Consider the following 16,920-nt stretch of genomic DNA (forward strand, 5'->3'; position numbering starts at 1 on the left):
ATAAATAAATAAATAAATAAATAAACAAACCCTACCTTGCACAGGGTTGAGCATGCTCTGCTCTCAGTGGCTGCTTGGACAGATGGAGAGTTCAAGCTTGAGCTTGAGCTTGGTCTCCTCGTTGGTTTTTTTGGGGGGGAGGGGAACGACTCTGCAATCTGGGCATAGCACTATTGGTCTATTCTCAAAGCAGATTCCCAGGCTCCATCTGACAAACCAGAACCTTCAAGGGTGGACCACAAAATCTGTTAACAAATCTACTAATGATTTCCATGCCTGCTCAATGTGTGTGTGTACTTGTTTATATGTGTACATGTGTGGGAGTGAAGAGCTCAGACCCTTATGCCTCCTGCTTTGGCAGCCATGACGTGCTGCAAAAAAGACCCAGGAAGATGTAGGCCCCTGACTCAGCAAGATGTGCTGAGCCTCCTGACCTTGTTGCCCTAATCACTAGGAAGCAACTGCCAGATGCCCTCCATATGGTAATTAACCAATCAGAAGTTAGCTGGTGGGCTTTGGGTGTACTTTACTGATAATGGTGGAATGCAGTAGGTACAACAGCCCTCGAATAACCTCCAGGCACAGCAACCTTACTACAGCTGCAGCTGACCAATCACTCAGGACAGTTCCCCCAGCCAGAGTTGGTCAATCTTGAGGCTGTTACTATGCAACTTGCAGACCCCCAGACACCCTCCTTGCAATGTATGTCCTCTCTCACTGCTGCCTAGGGGTCCTTCTTACACCACCCACTGTGTTGGATGGACGGAGGACCCAAGTTAATTCTCAATTAAAAAGACTTTGCTTTTGCATTGGATCTGGTTTTGGGGGTCCAGACTTTGGACACAAGGAGAGGGCGAGTGTGCGTGTGTATGTATGTGCACTAGTCTGCAGAGCAGAGTTGATGATGGGTGTCTTCCTCAACTGAGCTCCACCTTCCATTTCTTAGTTTTAGATTGCATTTATCTACTTACTTTTTATTCATGTGTATGCACATGTACACACACACACAACACACACACACACAACACACACACACTCACAGACACACACACATTCACACAGACACACACACACAACACACACACACAACACACACACACACACAGACACACACACACAACACACACACACAACACACACACTCACAACATACACACTCACACAGACACACACACACACTCACACAGACACACACACACTCACACAGACACACACACAACACACACACACAACACACACACAACACACACACAACACACACACTCACATACACACACTCACACAGACACACAGACACACACACACAACACACACACACAAACCAATGGAAGTCAAGAGCAACTTGTGATAGTCATTAATGTCATCAGGTGTTATGATAAATCTTTCTGTCAAAAGCTGCCTGAGCCCCACATCTCCGCCACCCGCCCGAGTTCTGCCCACCGCATGGATGGACAAAATAATACAGAGACATATTAGGTACAAAGCTGCTTGGCCAATGACTAGGATTCTCATCTGTTAGCTCAGTCTTAACTATCATAAACCTATATATTTTATAAGACTTATCTTATCAGACACCTTATTGGCGTCCCTCCTTGCCGGTGTCTAACATCCCGCCACTGGAGGAAGAAGGGGAAAAAGGGCAGCACTTCCTGTTTCCTTTTCTTAAATGAGTCTCCTTGCTATGTCACTTCCTTCCTGGAACACCACTTCTCTACTACATTTCCCAGAATCCTCTTTGACTCCTAGTCCTGCCTAACTTGCTGTTTCATTGGCCAAACAATATTTTATTCAACAATCAATAAGATAAACATACACAGTATATTCCCCATCATCTCTTTTCTGTCTAAAAAAAAGAAAGATAACTTATCTTTTATAATGACTGAAGAAAACTATAACCATAACTATATGTCTTCAATTCTATCAAAGACCACAGAAGGATAATATATAAACTCTAGAATTGACAGGACATCTCACTACCTGGACAGTCACCCAAACTTCCTCTGTAACGTTGGGGCATCCATCTTCAGCCTATTGGCCATAGTGTGTCTGGCACACTTCTCCATTTCAACAGAAACCCTTCAGTGCCGTCTTGTTTTGTAAGTTCAGCAGACATTTTCTTGTGGGTCCTGCATGTCCAGTTTATACAGCAACAAACAGTCCAGGCAAGAGCAGTTTCTTGCCCAAATGGCTAATCTTGCCATGTTGAAAGCAAACTCCATATTGAGCTTCTTCGATGCCCATCCTCCTTTCTGTCGTAATTGGTGTGCCAGGAGCAGTTGTGTCTCACTGCCAAGAAAAACCCTAAACCATTTAAATGTCATATTTCTTTAGGTCTTTGAAAGGTTTGAAGAATAACTAACCATCTCAAATACATCTCTATATCTAGAAAACCTAACTAATCTAATTATAAGTTCTGACTATTATAGGTAAAAGATCTGTATAAACACAATACCTAAACAAGATGAGACATATACCTATCACAAAATTGACCTTAAAGTTGTATCAATAAATGAAAATCCATACCAATGCAAAGTATTCATTCCTATATCCTATTCCCCTTTTTTTCTTTAAAAAGAGATTGACTATGCTCATTGTCATTTATAACTAACCCCATTTAAATGAAAACAAACATTTATAAACAATATTTGGGGATTTGTGCATCGTTCTTTCTAAACTGTTTCCTGCTGATTAGAGGCGATGTTCATATACCATGGGGATCATGATAAAACACAGAAATCTGACCAAGTCCTTGTTTTTGTAGTCTATAAGGCTGTATCGTCTCAGCTTCAGGGGGTCTTGCTTGATCAAACCATATTAGTCTGGAAGGAAACCACAGCTTTTCATTTTCTGTGGAAATACAAGCAAAACCTTTATTTCTAAGTAGCCTGTCCTTAAACTTAAATTTTGAAGTTAGAGCATTTTTAAAATGTATAAGTTGGATTAATTTAGCAGCATTTATAATCAAATGTATTTTAGCAGCAGTAAGTCTTTTCTTGGCAATCAAACAATTTAAAGACAACAATGTGGCATATAGTATCCAGATTCTCTGTGTATTTTCTATCTTTATGTGGCTTTTTTATTACTTTATTTTTACTTTCTTTTTTTTCTTTTTTCCCCGAGACAGGGTTTCTCTGTGGAAATCGCCTGCCTCTGCTTCCTTCTCTCACAAGCCTACATATATTGTTAAACGCAGTGTAAACCTTTAGAGGTTTTTTCTTCATCTGGATCTGTCTTTATTGTCTTGGGAGTGCCAAGTCTAAACCCCAGAAGCGCCGGGACAGCGTGAGCATATGGAAGCTGCCCCGATGCCTCTCAGCAGCCCGACAGGGCAGGCTGTGGCGGCAGGTTTCCCTCTTTCTCTGGGAACCTTGGGGCCTGGGGTCATCCCGCTCACTGACACCATTCTGTTATGATGAATCTTTCTGCCAAAAGCTGCCTGAGCCCCACAGCCACGTGTGATCTTTACACCAGCCGCCTGCCCGAGTTAGGCCCAAATAAATACACAGAAAACTTGTATTAGGTACAAAGCTGCTTGGCCAATGACTAGGATTCTCATCTGTTAGCTCAGTCTTAACTATCATAAACCTAAATATTTTATAAGACTTATCTTATCAGACACCTTATTGGCGTCCCTCCTTGCCGGTGTCTAACATCCCGCCACTGGAGGAAGAAGGGGAAAAAGGGCAGCACTTCCTGTTTCCTTTTCTTAAATGAGTCTCCTTGCTATGTCACTTCCTTCCTGGAACACCACTTCTCTACTACATTTCCCAGAATCCTCTTTGACTCCTAGTCCTGCCTAACTTGCTGTTTCACTGGCCAAACAATATTTTATTCAACAATCAATAAGATAAACATACACAGTACATTCCCCATCAATCAGGTATAGTGGCAAGTGTTTTTACACAATAAGTTACCTAACCCTGACCCTTCAACTTAATTTTTGAGACAGGGTTTCTCACTGAACTTGAAGCTTGCCTCCTGGGTAGTGTAGAGTGGGGCTGACTACAATGAGTCTCTCATGGTCACTTTCCCAGGCCCGGGATTACAGACACACTTTGCCGTGTCTGGCTTTTTATAGGATTTAGGGTCCCAAACTCAGAATTTCTGCAAGTGCATTGCCAACTGAGTAGTCTCCTCAGACCACACCTGCTGAAATGTGAGAACCGTTATTAACCCTAAATTAAATAATTTGCCTTGACTCAAAATCTTGCAGTGGCTGTCCAAGGTCACCATAATGGATACAAGGACACGTGTGTACCATCTGACCTGTGAGTGTTCTCTTGACTACCTACAATGCTTGCTCCTTTTTTGCCACTCCAAAGGTCTTGTCTCTCACTGTTCCCTCTGCTAACCCTGTTCCTGAGACCCCCCCCCCTTGTGTGATGCAGCAGCTCCTTATCACCTTCAACTCTGTTTAAGTGTCACCTTCTAGCAGAATTACAGCCCACACTTGTTTATTGTCTGTCTCTTCTCAGGACCTCACACCATGCTTGCAGACAGTGCCCTGGCAGCATTTGGTAGAGGAATGAATACTAATAATAATAATAAAAAAAATCTTGACTTAGTAGTCTACCAGATGCCAGAATGTTTATTCAGGGCATCACCTCTATTGTCTCAGTGACTTCAGCAAGCACACATGATACCAATTGCTATCTGTATTTTACAAAAGAAAAATTAAATAGATTAAGTGTGTGTGTGGAAGATACTAAAAATATTAGGGCCTAAAGCATGGGATTATCAGAGTAGCACTTTTGTGATCTTCAAATTCTTGGTCTGCTATACAATGAGATCATCTACATTTCTAAACAGTGTCTTCTACTTTTCTCTAAAACTGGTCTCAGAGAAAATTCAAGGTTACCGTGGTATTTCTCTAAGCAGGATATAATTGATGGAATCAGGCTCTTGTTTCAGGGGCCTCAGGATATACTGTATGTGGGAACACCAAATACCTCTTTGTTTTGCTGAGGAGCTCCCATTTTAAACGTAGATAATAGCCATGTCTCCTGGCTGTACAAACGATCTTTTTCCTTTGCCCAGGTACTTTCTTTTAACAACAATTCATATTTTGTCACCGTAAAAAAGCAGAGTTACTTGAACCTACTTATTCGTTAGTTCACCTCTCCATACAGCCTACATTTAGCAGCTGCCCAAATGGCAAAGCAGTTCACTGTGGTAAATCTGGTTAAAGCTCACCTGAAAAGATAGACTTTCTTACCAGACAGACCCGAGACTATCTGCTCCTCCCCCTACCTCTCCAAATAATCTCATGTAGTCCCACAGCTTTTAATACCATCTGGGGGCATTCACTATTGTGGGATCAGTGGAAAGGAAAACAGAACCCATGCTGGGGAATGCAAGCAAGAATTTAGTCACAAACAGAAGAGCTATAAGGACCAACTGGGGGAGGGGATCCTCTAGATAGCAAGTCTGGAAGTTTTACCCTCTCTAGCTAGAGATGGTGGGAAGTGGGGATGACAATTAAAGAATCACGTCAGCTGGGCCCATGGAGGAGGACTTGCCTAGTGGGAATTCAAACCACAGAGCTGTCTTAGTGCCAGAGAACCCCCTAACAACAGAGGCAATCTGGCTTTCCCCCTTCTAAAATGATTTTTAGATAGTGATTTTTTTTTCTGGGCTTTCCTTTTCACTCCAGATGCATTTCCTTCATTTACCCACTGCCCCTCTCTAACTTACTTGACCTAGAAGGAATCCTTGATTCATACCAGCAGTAGGTATACCCCTTCTTCACCATGGCTCAACCTTCTTAGGTACTTTGTTTTCCATATTCTCTGCTCTTCAAACTTTAGCAACATCTGGTGGTTTTGACTCTCCAAACCCTCTTCAGACCTCTCCATTTCCATAGTCTTTATCTTTCTCTTTCGAAGATAATAACGACCTCCTAATTAGCTATCTGTTCCCCCAGTGTCCACTTACGGACATGTAGGGAGAACTTCCTTTAGACCCAGAGGTCAAGGTAACCGATCAATCAACCAATCAGCAAGAACTTTATTCTAAGACTTTAGACAGAAGGAGTGACATGAGAAGAATGATATAAAAAAAGAACAAACAAGGGAAGGAGAGAACAGCTGGGAGGTGACTCTACTTCTAGGCCTCCTTCTCTCACCTGTTTCTCATTATTTCTTCCTTTCAGCAACTGGTTGTCACCTTTGTTCCTCTAACACTCCAAGACCGCCCCCCTTCTCTGGCTTTGCAATAGTGTAGAAGAGCTGCTTGCTCTGGGTTTAGCACACCTGAATCTAGATCATCCAGGCCCCCCTCTCACAGAGATCTTTTCTGACCTCACTGTAGTACTCACAATGACTGCACCTCTCTCTCTCTTTTTTAGCCACAAAACCGGATTGTATTTCTCTATTTCCTGGTATAGTATATGATTTGCTTTTTCCAATAAAATTGGGGTGGAAGGAGACATAGCTCTACTTTGGCCCTTTTCCATCTACTCAGTAACTGTCCATGGTTGGTTGTGCCCTGGAGTGAGGATGACTAAAGCACAATTTACCAATTTATCTGGGGCCAGCCATCTGTTGAGGGGCACCTCCATATTCCCAAATGTGAGGCGTGGGAGGTGGAAGGGTAAGGAAATCCTCACTACATAGGGAGTTCGAGACCAGCCTAGACTGTACAAGGCTCTGTCTCAACAAAATGAAACAACGCACAAATCAAACAAACACGCTAAAGACAAAACACAAAACAAAAATTATTGTTTGGTGTTTGAAGTGGCTGAGACTTTGAGATCCTTATCACAGAATGCCTAGCTTCTTCCAGCTCTTGGTCCTTCAGTCTCTTACAGTAGATGACATTGTCTGTGGTAGACATGGACTTCAAGGGGATTTCTCTACTTCTCTCATTTACATTTACTGACCTAATTTGTGTACAGCAGTCATCCTGTGCCCCCAATTTCATGAAGTATCCTACGCATTCAGCAGACAAGCATTTATTTGATTGAACTTTTCCTTGCCTGCAGTTTTTACTTGAACTATTTCACCAAAACCAACAAAACTGTAATCAATGAACCCTGAGCTCAGTGTGCTCAAAGCACCAGAGCCTAAAGCTTCACTTTGCCAGTATGAGCTAGACCTGCAGCTTGCTTAGGTTACAGACTCCCAGCCAGCTAACAGGAAACCAAATTGGTTCCCAAAGCCACCTGGATTCTTTGGTCGTAAAAGGGCTTGACAGGGAACAAGAAATGAGACCTTGAAATCCTCAGAGTGATGTTAACCCAGTCAGAAGGTGCTGGGACAAACTTCATTTGAACACTGTTTGTTTTTTTGTTTTTGTTTTTTTGGTTTTTTTTTTTTGTTTGTTTTATTTGCAATTAATTCTACCTGTTTTAAAGTTTTCTGTATGGCCCAATCTAATTCTTCAGAAATGACCAAATATCAAATTTCACTATTAGTCTAAAAACACCGAACAGCACTTTAGTTAATTACTTAATATAGAGCAACTGCTTTTCATTTGTCTTGATTCAAATTCATTGGAAACTGTTTAGGATCTCACAGAGACATTGTCCTTGCTTACTTGCTTTTGTTTGGGTGGGTGTTGAGGATCTAATACAAGGCCTTTTTCATGGGTACAAGACAATAAAGACAAGAGAGCTATTAAAATCTGCCAGAGCTACACCCTTAACCCAACCCCAGAATTTCAACCCTGTCCTAGACTTTGTTTTGGGGAATGCACAGTTCTGTATTGCCCAGCCTGGTCTCAAATTCCTGGACTGAAGTGATTCCCTAAGTAAGTCTCCTATCTAGCTGATTCTGTAGGCATGTGTCACCCACATTTTTTAAAAAATATACTGCTTCTACTCCTCTACTATTTAGCTGTAATAAGGTTAAAAAGAAGATCTTGCTTATCAAATGTACTAATTTGCTTTCTGTTACTATGATCAAACATTGACAAAAACCCACCCAGGGAAGAAAGGGTATATTGGCTTCTATTTCTCTGTCAGTGTCTTGCTCTTTGTTATTTGCTCATTGCTGATCACAGATGCATCATCTACCACATCAACAATCAAGAAAATGGACCCTCTGACATACCTACAGGCTGACCCTTTGGAAGTATTTCCTCAATTAAGGTTCCCTCTTTCCCAAATGATCCTACCTTGTGTTGAGTTGACAAAACAAAACAGCAACAAAAAACCAAAGACCAGCACTCCAAATTAACCCTGTAATATTTTTAGGTTTTATATTTTTGTTCCTCACCAGGCAGTGGTGGCACACACCTTTAATCCCAGCACTCAGGAGTAAGAGGCAGGCGGATCTCTGTGAGTTCAAGGTCAGTCTGATCTACAGAATGAGTTCCAGGACAGCTAGGGCTGTTGCACAGAGTGTTCCTAGATGTCAACTCACTGGACACGTGACATGAAACCATCAAATGTTAACATTAATTGAGGGCTGTTTCTGTCTTGTTCCAGCTAAATTAAATTTTGTTAACAATGCCTTAATCTTGAAGTTCGGGTGCTTTTCACCAGTAAGTAAAAGTTTTCTTTCTTTCAAATGTGTTCTTCCCATCCCCCACATATGTGCTGAAAACAGGCAGTGCAAATACTGCAAGTCTCTCAAAGAAAAAGCAATACTTACACAAGGGAGCTCATTCACAGGTGGTTAAGGAAACAGGAACTACCACACTGGCTTTAATTTTTATAGTTTACCAAAATTTTCCTGTACTCAGTAATGACTAATAACACTTTATGATATTACTTACTGTTTCTTAAAAATTGAAAGAGAGAAAAAAAAACCCAAAAATCAACAACCTAAGCAGAAAGCATACAGGAAACTGGATGTGAGTCTATACAATGATTTACTTTCGGCATGACAGACTTTATTTTGGCACTTGAACAAATTTGCTTTACAGCAGTGGCAGAATATTTGCCAGAAAATTCTTTTCTGGCACAGATATTCCAAGCAAGTTATTCTACAAATAGAATTGCACTGTTTTGCACAGTTAGAGGTACCTACTACATTCTTAGCCTCTGTAATTGAGGGGCATTGTGCAGCTTTGGAAGGGCCCACCATTTCCTTTTAGTCATCCTAAACAAGGTGAACTACATCTGTAATTGGACAGGAATTTGGGAATTAAGGCCATGAAGGATTCAGATACAACACGGTTCCAAGCGTTACTTTAGTTTTGTTTGAATGAGTTCTGTGGCAAGTCCAGGGAAGGTTCTCAAACAAAGTAGTCAAACTTTATTAAAAGTAAACTTTATGCTGGAAAAGTTGCGGTTCCTGCTGTCTTCTTTCTACTTCCATGGCTCACAGTTTAAAAATAAAATTAATGAGAAAATAGAAAATAGAACAGAAAAAAAAAGAAATAAATGCTTTGTACAATGAGTACCCAACCAGGGTACCCTCATCCCTCCATCTCCTCCTCTGGCATTACTTTTCCTAGAAGCATCCATTCTCAGTAGCAAGACGATTTATCATCCAGAGCCTCCCTACCCTTCCCTCCAGCCCCATTAAGTGGCTGTAGGCATCCCACACAGGAGTTCTTCTACCAGTCTCTGGGGGTGGTGGGCTTTGACAGATAAATGGATCTATAGGACTGAGCCCCAGACACCTACTTCCAGAAAGGTCCCTTCACTTCTTTTGAATTTATACTTTAAAGAGTAAATTGCAAAAAAAGGCATCTTTCTCAATCTTGCCAGTAGCTATGCTATAAAGGTTGCAAATCTTGAAATCCCTGGCAGCCTTCCTAACCTTGTACCTAGACATATGTAGGACGATACATACATTTCCTCTGGCCAATTCAGGGGTGACTCTGGTAATAAACAGCCTTGCTGTTGGGCTCTTTGGTCTTGACTTAAAAGACACCATGAAATAGTTAGATATCAAACCCACATCATTGCTGAGAGCAGACGGTCAGTCATAGCAAGGGGGAGATGTACATTTGACAAAAATGTACAAAATTTATAACAGTGACATTTCCAATATTAGGCCACATGATTTATTCAGTAGTTTGTTTGTTCCCAAATTACAATTTACGTCTATTCATAAGACTACAAAAGTTACCATTAGAATTGTCTGTGCTTATAAAATACCAACTGTATTTTAAACTGTTATATATACTCATTAACACCAGTCTGCAATAGGTTACATAGAATCATAGGCACTTCAAAGGCTTAAAAAGATGTTTACAACTTAAATGCATTTTTAAGAACAAAAGCTGATCTTTTTTTTTTTCTTTAAAGTCTTCCTCGTACCTTCAAATTGCAGGAAATTAACAAGCACAGTGGCCAAGGAATCTGCAGCAACTTCTCAAAATACTGTTAGCATCTTTGGGTTTTCTGAGGCTTGTCAGTTACTCACGTCAAATCCTCCCAAAAGAAGATCTGATTAGATCACTAGAACTAAACAACTTCGTAGTAATAATCCAATTTTACACATTAATTTGCTGTTGCAAATCTGCCTGAAGCTACAGGTAATGAAAAGTAAAGCAAGTGTAAAATGGATAGTCTGACATTTAAAAAGTACATAAAGTAGGTTTACATATTTGAAAAAAAAATCACATATACACCAAATTACCATTATTGTAATCATTCAGAGACAAATTGCACCGTGACAGCTACAAAAGGCATAAGGTTTTGTTTTTAAGGAAGGGGACAAGAAGGGAGGGCAGAGAAGAGGGACAAGAGATAAATTAACAAAGACCAACTTGGTAAGGTCAATTGGAGACAAGCTGATGAACCAGAGGACAAACACAATCATTTTGTATTTGCGCATAGATGTTCAAACCAATTCCATGAATGTCAAGGGTTTTCATAACATAATATTTTGCCACTGCTATTCACAGAACACTGCAGATGTTAAATTTTTTACTTTTTATGTCATTCTAAAGAAATACATGAAAAGTTTTAAATACAATGGGATTTTTTTTTTATCATTAAAGGGCCAGTATGGCTCTGTAATGAACAAAACAAATAACAAAGATCTTCATTATTCTATGCCAAAGCTTTATTTTGAAAAGTTCAGTGATCTCCCAAATAGAGACACTTAGTGGGAGCTTTTACGCGTAAAACTCCTTAGTAGGCGCCTTCTGGTAAGCTGCACTGGATGGTTTGCGCTCCCCAAGGTCATAGCTTCCTTCATCTTTCTTCCTCATGCGGTACACCAACAGCAAAATGAGGAAAATGGCAAAGAGAAAGCCAATCACCCCACCAGCGATGACAGCTGAAACAATGCAAAAGGGTCAAGGTTTCCAGGAATTAGCTTGGTCAGTTCCAATCTGCTGACATTTATATAAAAGGTTTAATTTGAGAACCCAAGTTTTAAGAAGATTCAGTAGTGTCATCCATCCTTCACAAAGTACGTAATATCAACCCGCAAGCACCCAGCATCAACCTCCACTAATCCTACACTTCAAATTCTTGCGTTCGGTGCTTGCATTTCACAGTGTACACTTCTAATCACAATGAAAGTACAAAACATGATACAACGGAGTTTAAAAACTGAAAAGTAAATACAAAAGCATGCAAATGTCTTTCTATTCTTGAGTTTGAGGTATTGTGAAATCTTGCAAATCTTCACCTTTAAAACAAATGCCAATACAGGCTTCAGTGTACTCCTCTTATCAGAAATTTCTGGGACCAGGAGTGTTTGGGTGTATGGACTTTTTCAGATTTTTGAATATTTATATATGTGGAATAAGATAACAGGGATCAGGTCCAGGTTTAAACATGAAATCCATTTATGTTTTCGAAGACACTCTACACATGTAATCCAAAGGACCGTAACTTGGAATTTCCTACAACTTTAGCCTCTTACCAATGGCTGCCTGAGGAATAGGCTAGAGGAGTTAACAGAAAACAGACAAAGTAATCCTAACCCCTCACCTGTCGTTTTGAAACAAAGAGCCTGCAGATCGCTTCCAGGAGACTACTAGCATGCTTTACTATGGCCACTGAACGACACTTCCCCCAGTGGGGCATCTTTAAGCTCTTTCCCACTTGACACTGCTCACAACTCACCTGCTAGGACCTCTGTCCGTTTAAACAGATTGTCTGAATGTTTCTCTGTGTACACATCTGTACTTTTTACAGCAGGACCCAGCTTCTCTTCTGCCTCAGAGATGCCAACTTCCTCCTTGTCAATTTCTTCAGGTGACTGATGTGGAGAAGAAAGAAAACATTAATATCACCCTTCAAAGATGTACTAGGAAGAAGAAATGACAGCAAGTATATCCCCAATTTCCTTTATTTTTAAAAACAAGTTTAGTAAATCATAGTAATAATAATTTGTATAATGTTTATATGCCCATGGGCGAGGCCCCCGATTGGACCTGTGTAGCGTGTGTTTTTCTTTTATATCATGGCAGCAAAGGTGGGTTGTTAATGGATTCATAATATAAGAATGATATGTACAGTTATTTTAGTTGACAATTCTCAGAATCTTTACTTTCTGGGATGGGAAGATAGCCCTGTCCATAAAGTGTGTGCTTGCTTTGCAAGCATGGAAACATGAGTTTAACTCCCATAAGCCACGTGAAAACACAGGGTGGGGGACATGGTAAGATCCTAAGGCTCTGGCCAGCTTGCTATAGGCCAGTGAGGCAAGCAGCCCCTCTCTCTCTCTCTCTCTCTTCTCTCTCTCTCTCTCTCTCTCTCTCTCTCTCTCTCTCTCTCTCTCTCATACACACACACACACACACACACACACACACACACACACACACACCACATGTCCTTTGAGTAGAGATTTTGTTCAGTTGGTCTGCTGTTGGGAATGTGATGCTGGTTTTTATTGTTATTTACAATCCCTCAGATGGTGGTATGGGTGGAGAACCCTGATTTAGAGAAGTCAGGTTCCAGTGAACTGGCCGATCTCCATCAGGTGAAGTTCTTTCTCATTGGCTGGCACTACTGATAGGAAAACACTGTCAACTCTCTTAAACTATAAGGTCAGTAGACAATGAGCCTCCTCCCTAGCCAAACCTATTCTAATTCTTCCTAAGAATGTCCAGCCATGTTTTCCAGAGTAATGTGCCATGTGTCATTCAGTTGCATTTTGAAGGCTGGAATGCATCCCGCTCAAGAAGGCAAAAGAACTAAGTAAAGAGTTCATTTTCTTGGACTATTTCAAAGTCATCTTTATGTCTGAAAAGAAACACAAGCTATACAAGGGGGGGGGTTCACCTGAGGGGGGTTCAGTGGGTCCCCATCTCTGTGATCAGAATACACGAGGCTTCAACCAAACACAGTCATAGTAATGTAATAGTGTCATTTTCTTTTCCAACTACAAGAAACTCTGTACTGCATAGATCTTAAGCTGCCATGATTTCCATAAATTATCATTTTATCACTGCATAAACACAAAGCTAGGTTTCTCTGTTTTCTGTCTGAGTCTGGAGGCAAACATGGAAGGTCCTCCCTAGTCCTGCTGCATCCAAGTAAACAGATGAGAGAAGCCTGTTGGCAGTATTTTGCTGGTTCTCTCCATTTTCTTCTTATGGAATTCCCATCTCCAACTGGCAGCCTGGTAGGGCGGGCAGCAGATCAGAGAGTGTCTTATCTGAGTCCTCATCAAGGAGGCACATGCTTTAGCCTTGCTTTGGTTGCTATGCTGTGAGAAGTTAGGGAAGGGCAGAGGAAAATCAGGCAGGTGGATACTCATGTGTGTCCAGGAAAAGTTGTCAATGAATACTGCCGGAATAAAAGACACTGAAGCTGAGAACCACCCCCAAATTTATGTAATCCTTAGTATCTTTAATCTATTATTGAGACAAGCTTTGCCTGTTGTTATTCTAAGTCTCTAAAGTCATTTATAAGTTGACTTGTTCAGTTCCCTTTGACTCAACTTCTGAATAAGAAGAGGACAAAAAAAAATCACTCAAGGGATGCTCTAGACTGCTCTTCACAGAAACGGCACTTAGGAGAGTGGTCAGTCAGTACATGAGCCTCAAGGTGATCCAGACAGAGCAATCATTTTTAAAACGAGATGCTCAATTAAACAGAAGCAGCGCAGGCTCCACGGTGAAGAAACCACCATCCAGGACAGAGCTAATCTGAAATGCCTCTCAGATATATGCCTATGCAAACTCAAATTATGAAAAGGGAGCACGGATAATTAAATGAAGCCAATTGAATGTTTACTGAATCCATGTCTGGATGTCTAGAGGCTGTGAAAATGTGGTGGGGAAAAGACCAGGCTCCAGAAAAACAAGGAAGAGCTCTTTTCACTCTTCAGTCATAACAAACTAGACAGCACATCTATACCCGTGACAGCAAAGCCACTGTGAGACCTATTCATTCAAAAGCAGGATCTTCACTAATGGCATCTTATAGGCAATGTTGAGTTCAGCCATACCATGTAACTATAAACAGAAAATTATATTGTTATTATTGTTGATCGTCATCAATATCTTCATTATCATCACCTAGGATAGTGTTTGACACATGCCGAATAAACCTCCCACAAATGGTTGAATTCTCATCATTACAGTAAACACAACTAAAAATAGAAATAATTGCATTAATATGTCCAGGGATCTCTAACTTCCAAACCCATCACCAAATGTCCTTTTGTTAACAAAAGCTGAACCAGTTACTATTTAGGATTAAATTTTACAAACTTAAATCAATTTTCAATCCATACTTGTCAGTAGTCCAGAAATCTGTACCAAACTGGGGTTTTCTTAGGATTGAAAGCCAAAACTTCCCCAGGAGAGCTTCTGACTACAAGATACGGAGTCTCAATTGTCACAGAGTTGAAAACATTGCAAGAGAAGAGGTCAAGTAAAACTGTGTGAGATACCAAGGCCATCTTCCCACAGGCACACAAGCTAACTGCCACACATGGGCTGACATATTTACTCATCCTACCATCAATAGCACCTGCTACTTTTCATTTCTTCCCTCCTCGTTTCTTTTATTTATTCAACTTAGAAACCAATGGAACAGCTCCCAGAAAACACTAGTCCTCACAGCATATCTCCTTGCCTTCCTGTTTCCTGGCTGTGGAATCAGACTGCTGACAATAGTACCAATGCCCCCATGACCCCAGAAAAAGTGCTTTAATCCACACAGAGCTGAGCTCTGGCTACTGCATGTCTGCAGGGAGCTACCCATTTGTGTCACGACTTCAAAATCCCATGAGTGGGGAGAACCTAGAAGAGGAGGAACAGTTAAAAAAATGCCTGCCTGTTTCTGCAAGCAGAGGGGTCCTTCTTATCCCACAATGCCTGTAACATGGAAAAAATAAAAGGACACAGAGACAGATATGGGGTTCAAACTTCATGTTGAAGTTCAGAAAAGCAAAACAACCAGCCACTAGCTCTCGCCTCTAGATCAGGGTGAAAGGGCTGATCCACGCACAAGCTCCCACCAAGCCTCAAACTGCTGCCTCTCCTCAGTATGGCTGGAAAAGAATGTCTCTACTGAGCCCTTGCTTCTGTCTTATATACTTCCCTAGTGTTGGGATTAAAGGTGTGGGCTGTAATTCTCTTTTAGACTGATTCACTCTTGTGTAGATCTGGGTGGCCTTGGACTCTTAGAGATCCATCTACCTCTTAATCCTGAGTTCAAGGATTAAAGGATCCTAGCTTCTGGCTGCTGCGATTACAGGTGTGTATCACCACTGCCTGATCTCTATAGCTTGAGGCTGACTTTACTTTTCTGAATCCTCAGTCAAGCTTTAATAAATCATAAATAATATATCACTACAAATGCCTGTCACTACCTTTCAGGGAACAGCCTTCCAAAGCCTGCTCGCTGAGAGAGCTTGGCAGTATCTTATTTCTAAACAAACAGACGGATGAACTGAAAAATGGGATGCTTGTGTTGCTAAGTTTTCATAAGCAGCATGCCATCCTAGAAGTGAGTAAAGTCTACCACTAAATTATTACTCATGCTCACTTGGTGAGCCGGCTTGAATGCCTCTGCTCCACCAAATTCAACTGATGTTTATATATTGCTTACCAGGCCTCGTGTGCCTGCTACATATATTTACATCTAGTCTTCCTAATGATCCAAGAAATTTGACTAGATCCAGAACTCAATGCTTAGTCCTTCGATGCGCTCTAGTATGCAATTTCCATATTAAATAGCTTACCTGTTAGTAGATGGCTTGCTGAGCACGATATAATGCTACCAAGGTCAAATGCATAAACCCAGTGTTTTCATTAGCTAGTAGTTTTGTTCTAAGACTAACCATCTCATTCTTATTAAGTAAGCTCTCACAACAAATTAATACTGGTGAAGGTGTAGCAGGTCCATGTGTATCTGAGAGTGGAGCATGTTTGTGCAGCAATGGTGGTGGACCTAGACACTCACTGAGACCTTAAGATAGGACCTGGAGCCTGAGTTCCTTACCCTGTTCCTGTAGAACTAAAGTTCACCATGTTTTTTGACACAAGGGAAAAAAAATCTGACTTAAGCTAAATTAGAGTTTGCTTCATAACTGGGCAAAAGAAGCTCCACAAGAGAGAGTGTCATGTTAAAAACAGTATATTCATAAGGAAGTTAGGCCTACATGATAAGAATAGTAAGCAGGTCAACCGTAAGATGTTGCTAAAAAGCAAAGAGCCATTTACAGCAATAGAATGGAAGGGCTGTTTGCCCCTACATAATTTCAAGCGGACTATTCTGTGAAGTCAAAAGAAAGCAATATTCACAAGTACATGCTAACGCAACGCCAAGCAAGTGCACCTTGGTCTGAGCAGGCGTAATGCTCTGTGTCTTCAGTGTCATGGTTTCCACTTTGGGAACAGCACTAGTGAACGAGATCTTTGGAACTGGTCGGGATGTTGTCAGCTCTGGACTCTCTACGTCTTCATCAGCTCCTAGGAAAAAAGTGAAGATGAACTGAGCATGTGACTCACGACACATACATGTACATTATTAGGCCACGCAAGGCCAGAGCTGACTTTTTAATATTACTAGCTGTCTCCTTTAGCTTCAGAACATGTATACCTGTG

The 16,920-nt window shown here is 41.0% G+C and overlaps 1 protein-coding gene across 1 annotated transcript in view; it reads right to left on the bottom strand.

The window, feature by feature from the left end:
* Positions 1–9,941: 9,941 nt before the first annotated feature.
* Positions 9,942–16,920, bottom strand: part of Sdc2 (syndecan 2) — a 97,166-nt gene continuing 90,187 nt past the window's right edge. The window contains exons 3-5 of the mRNA XM_027431537.2: positions 16,652–16,785; positions 11,978–12,113; positions 9,942–11,180 (exon numbers count right to left, since the gene is read on the bottom strand). Coding sequence (XP_027287338.1) covers positions 11,017–11,180; positions 11,978–12,113; positions 16,652–16,785 — 434 coding nt within the window. The 3' untranslated portion in view covers positions 9,942–11,016. The remainder of the gene's footprint in view (positions 11,181–11,977; positions 12,114–16,651; positions 16,786–16,920) is intronic.

The sequence above is a fragment of the Cricetulus griseus genome, chromosome 10, assembly GCF_003668045.3.
Source record: "Cricetulus griseus strain 17A/GY chromosome 10, alternate assembly CriGri-PICRH-1.0, whole genome shotgun sequence".
In the NCBI taxonomy this organism is placed as follows: Eukaryota; Metazoa; Chordata; class Mammalia; order Rodentia; family Cricetidae; genus Cricetulus; species Cricetulus griseus.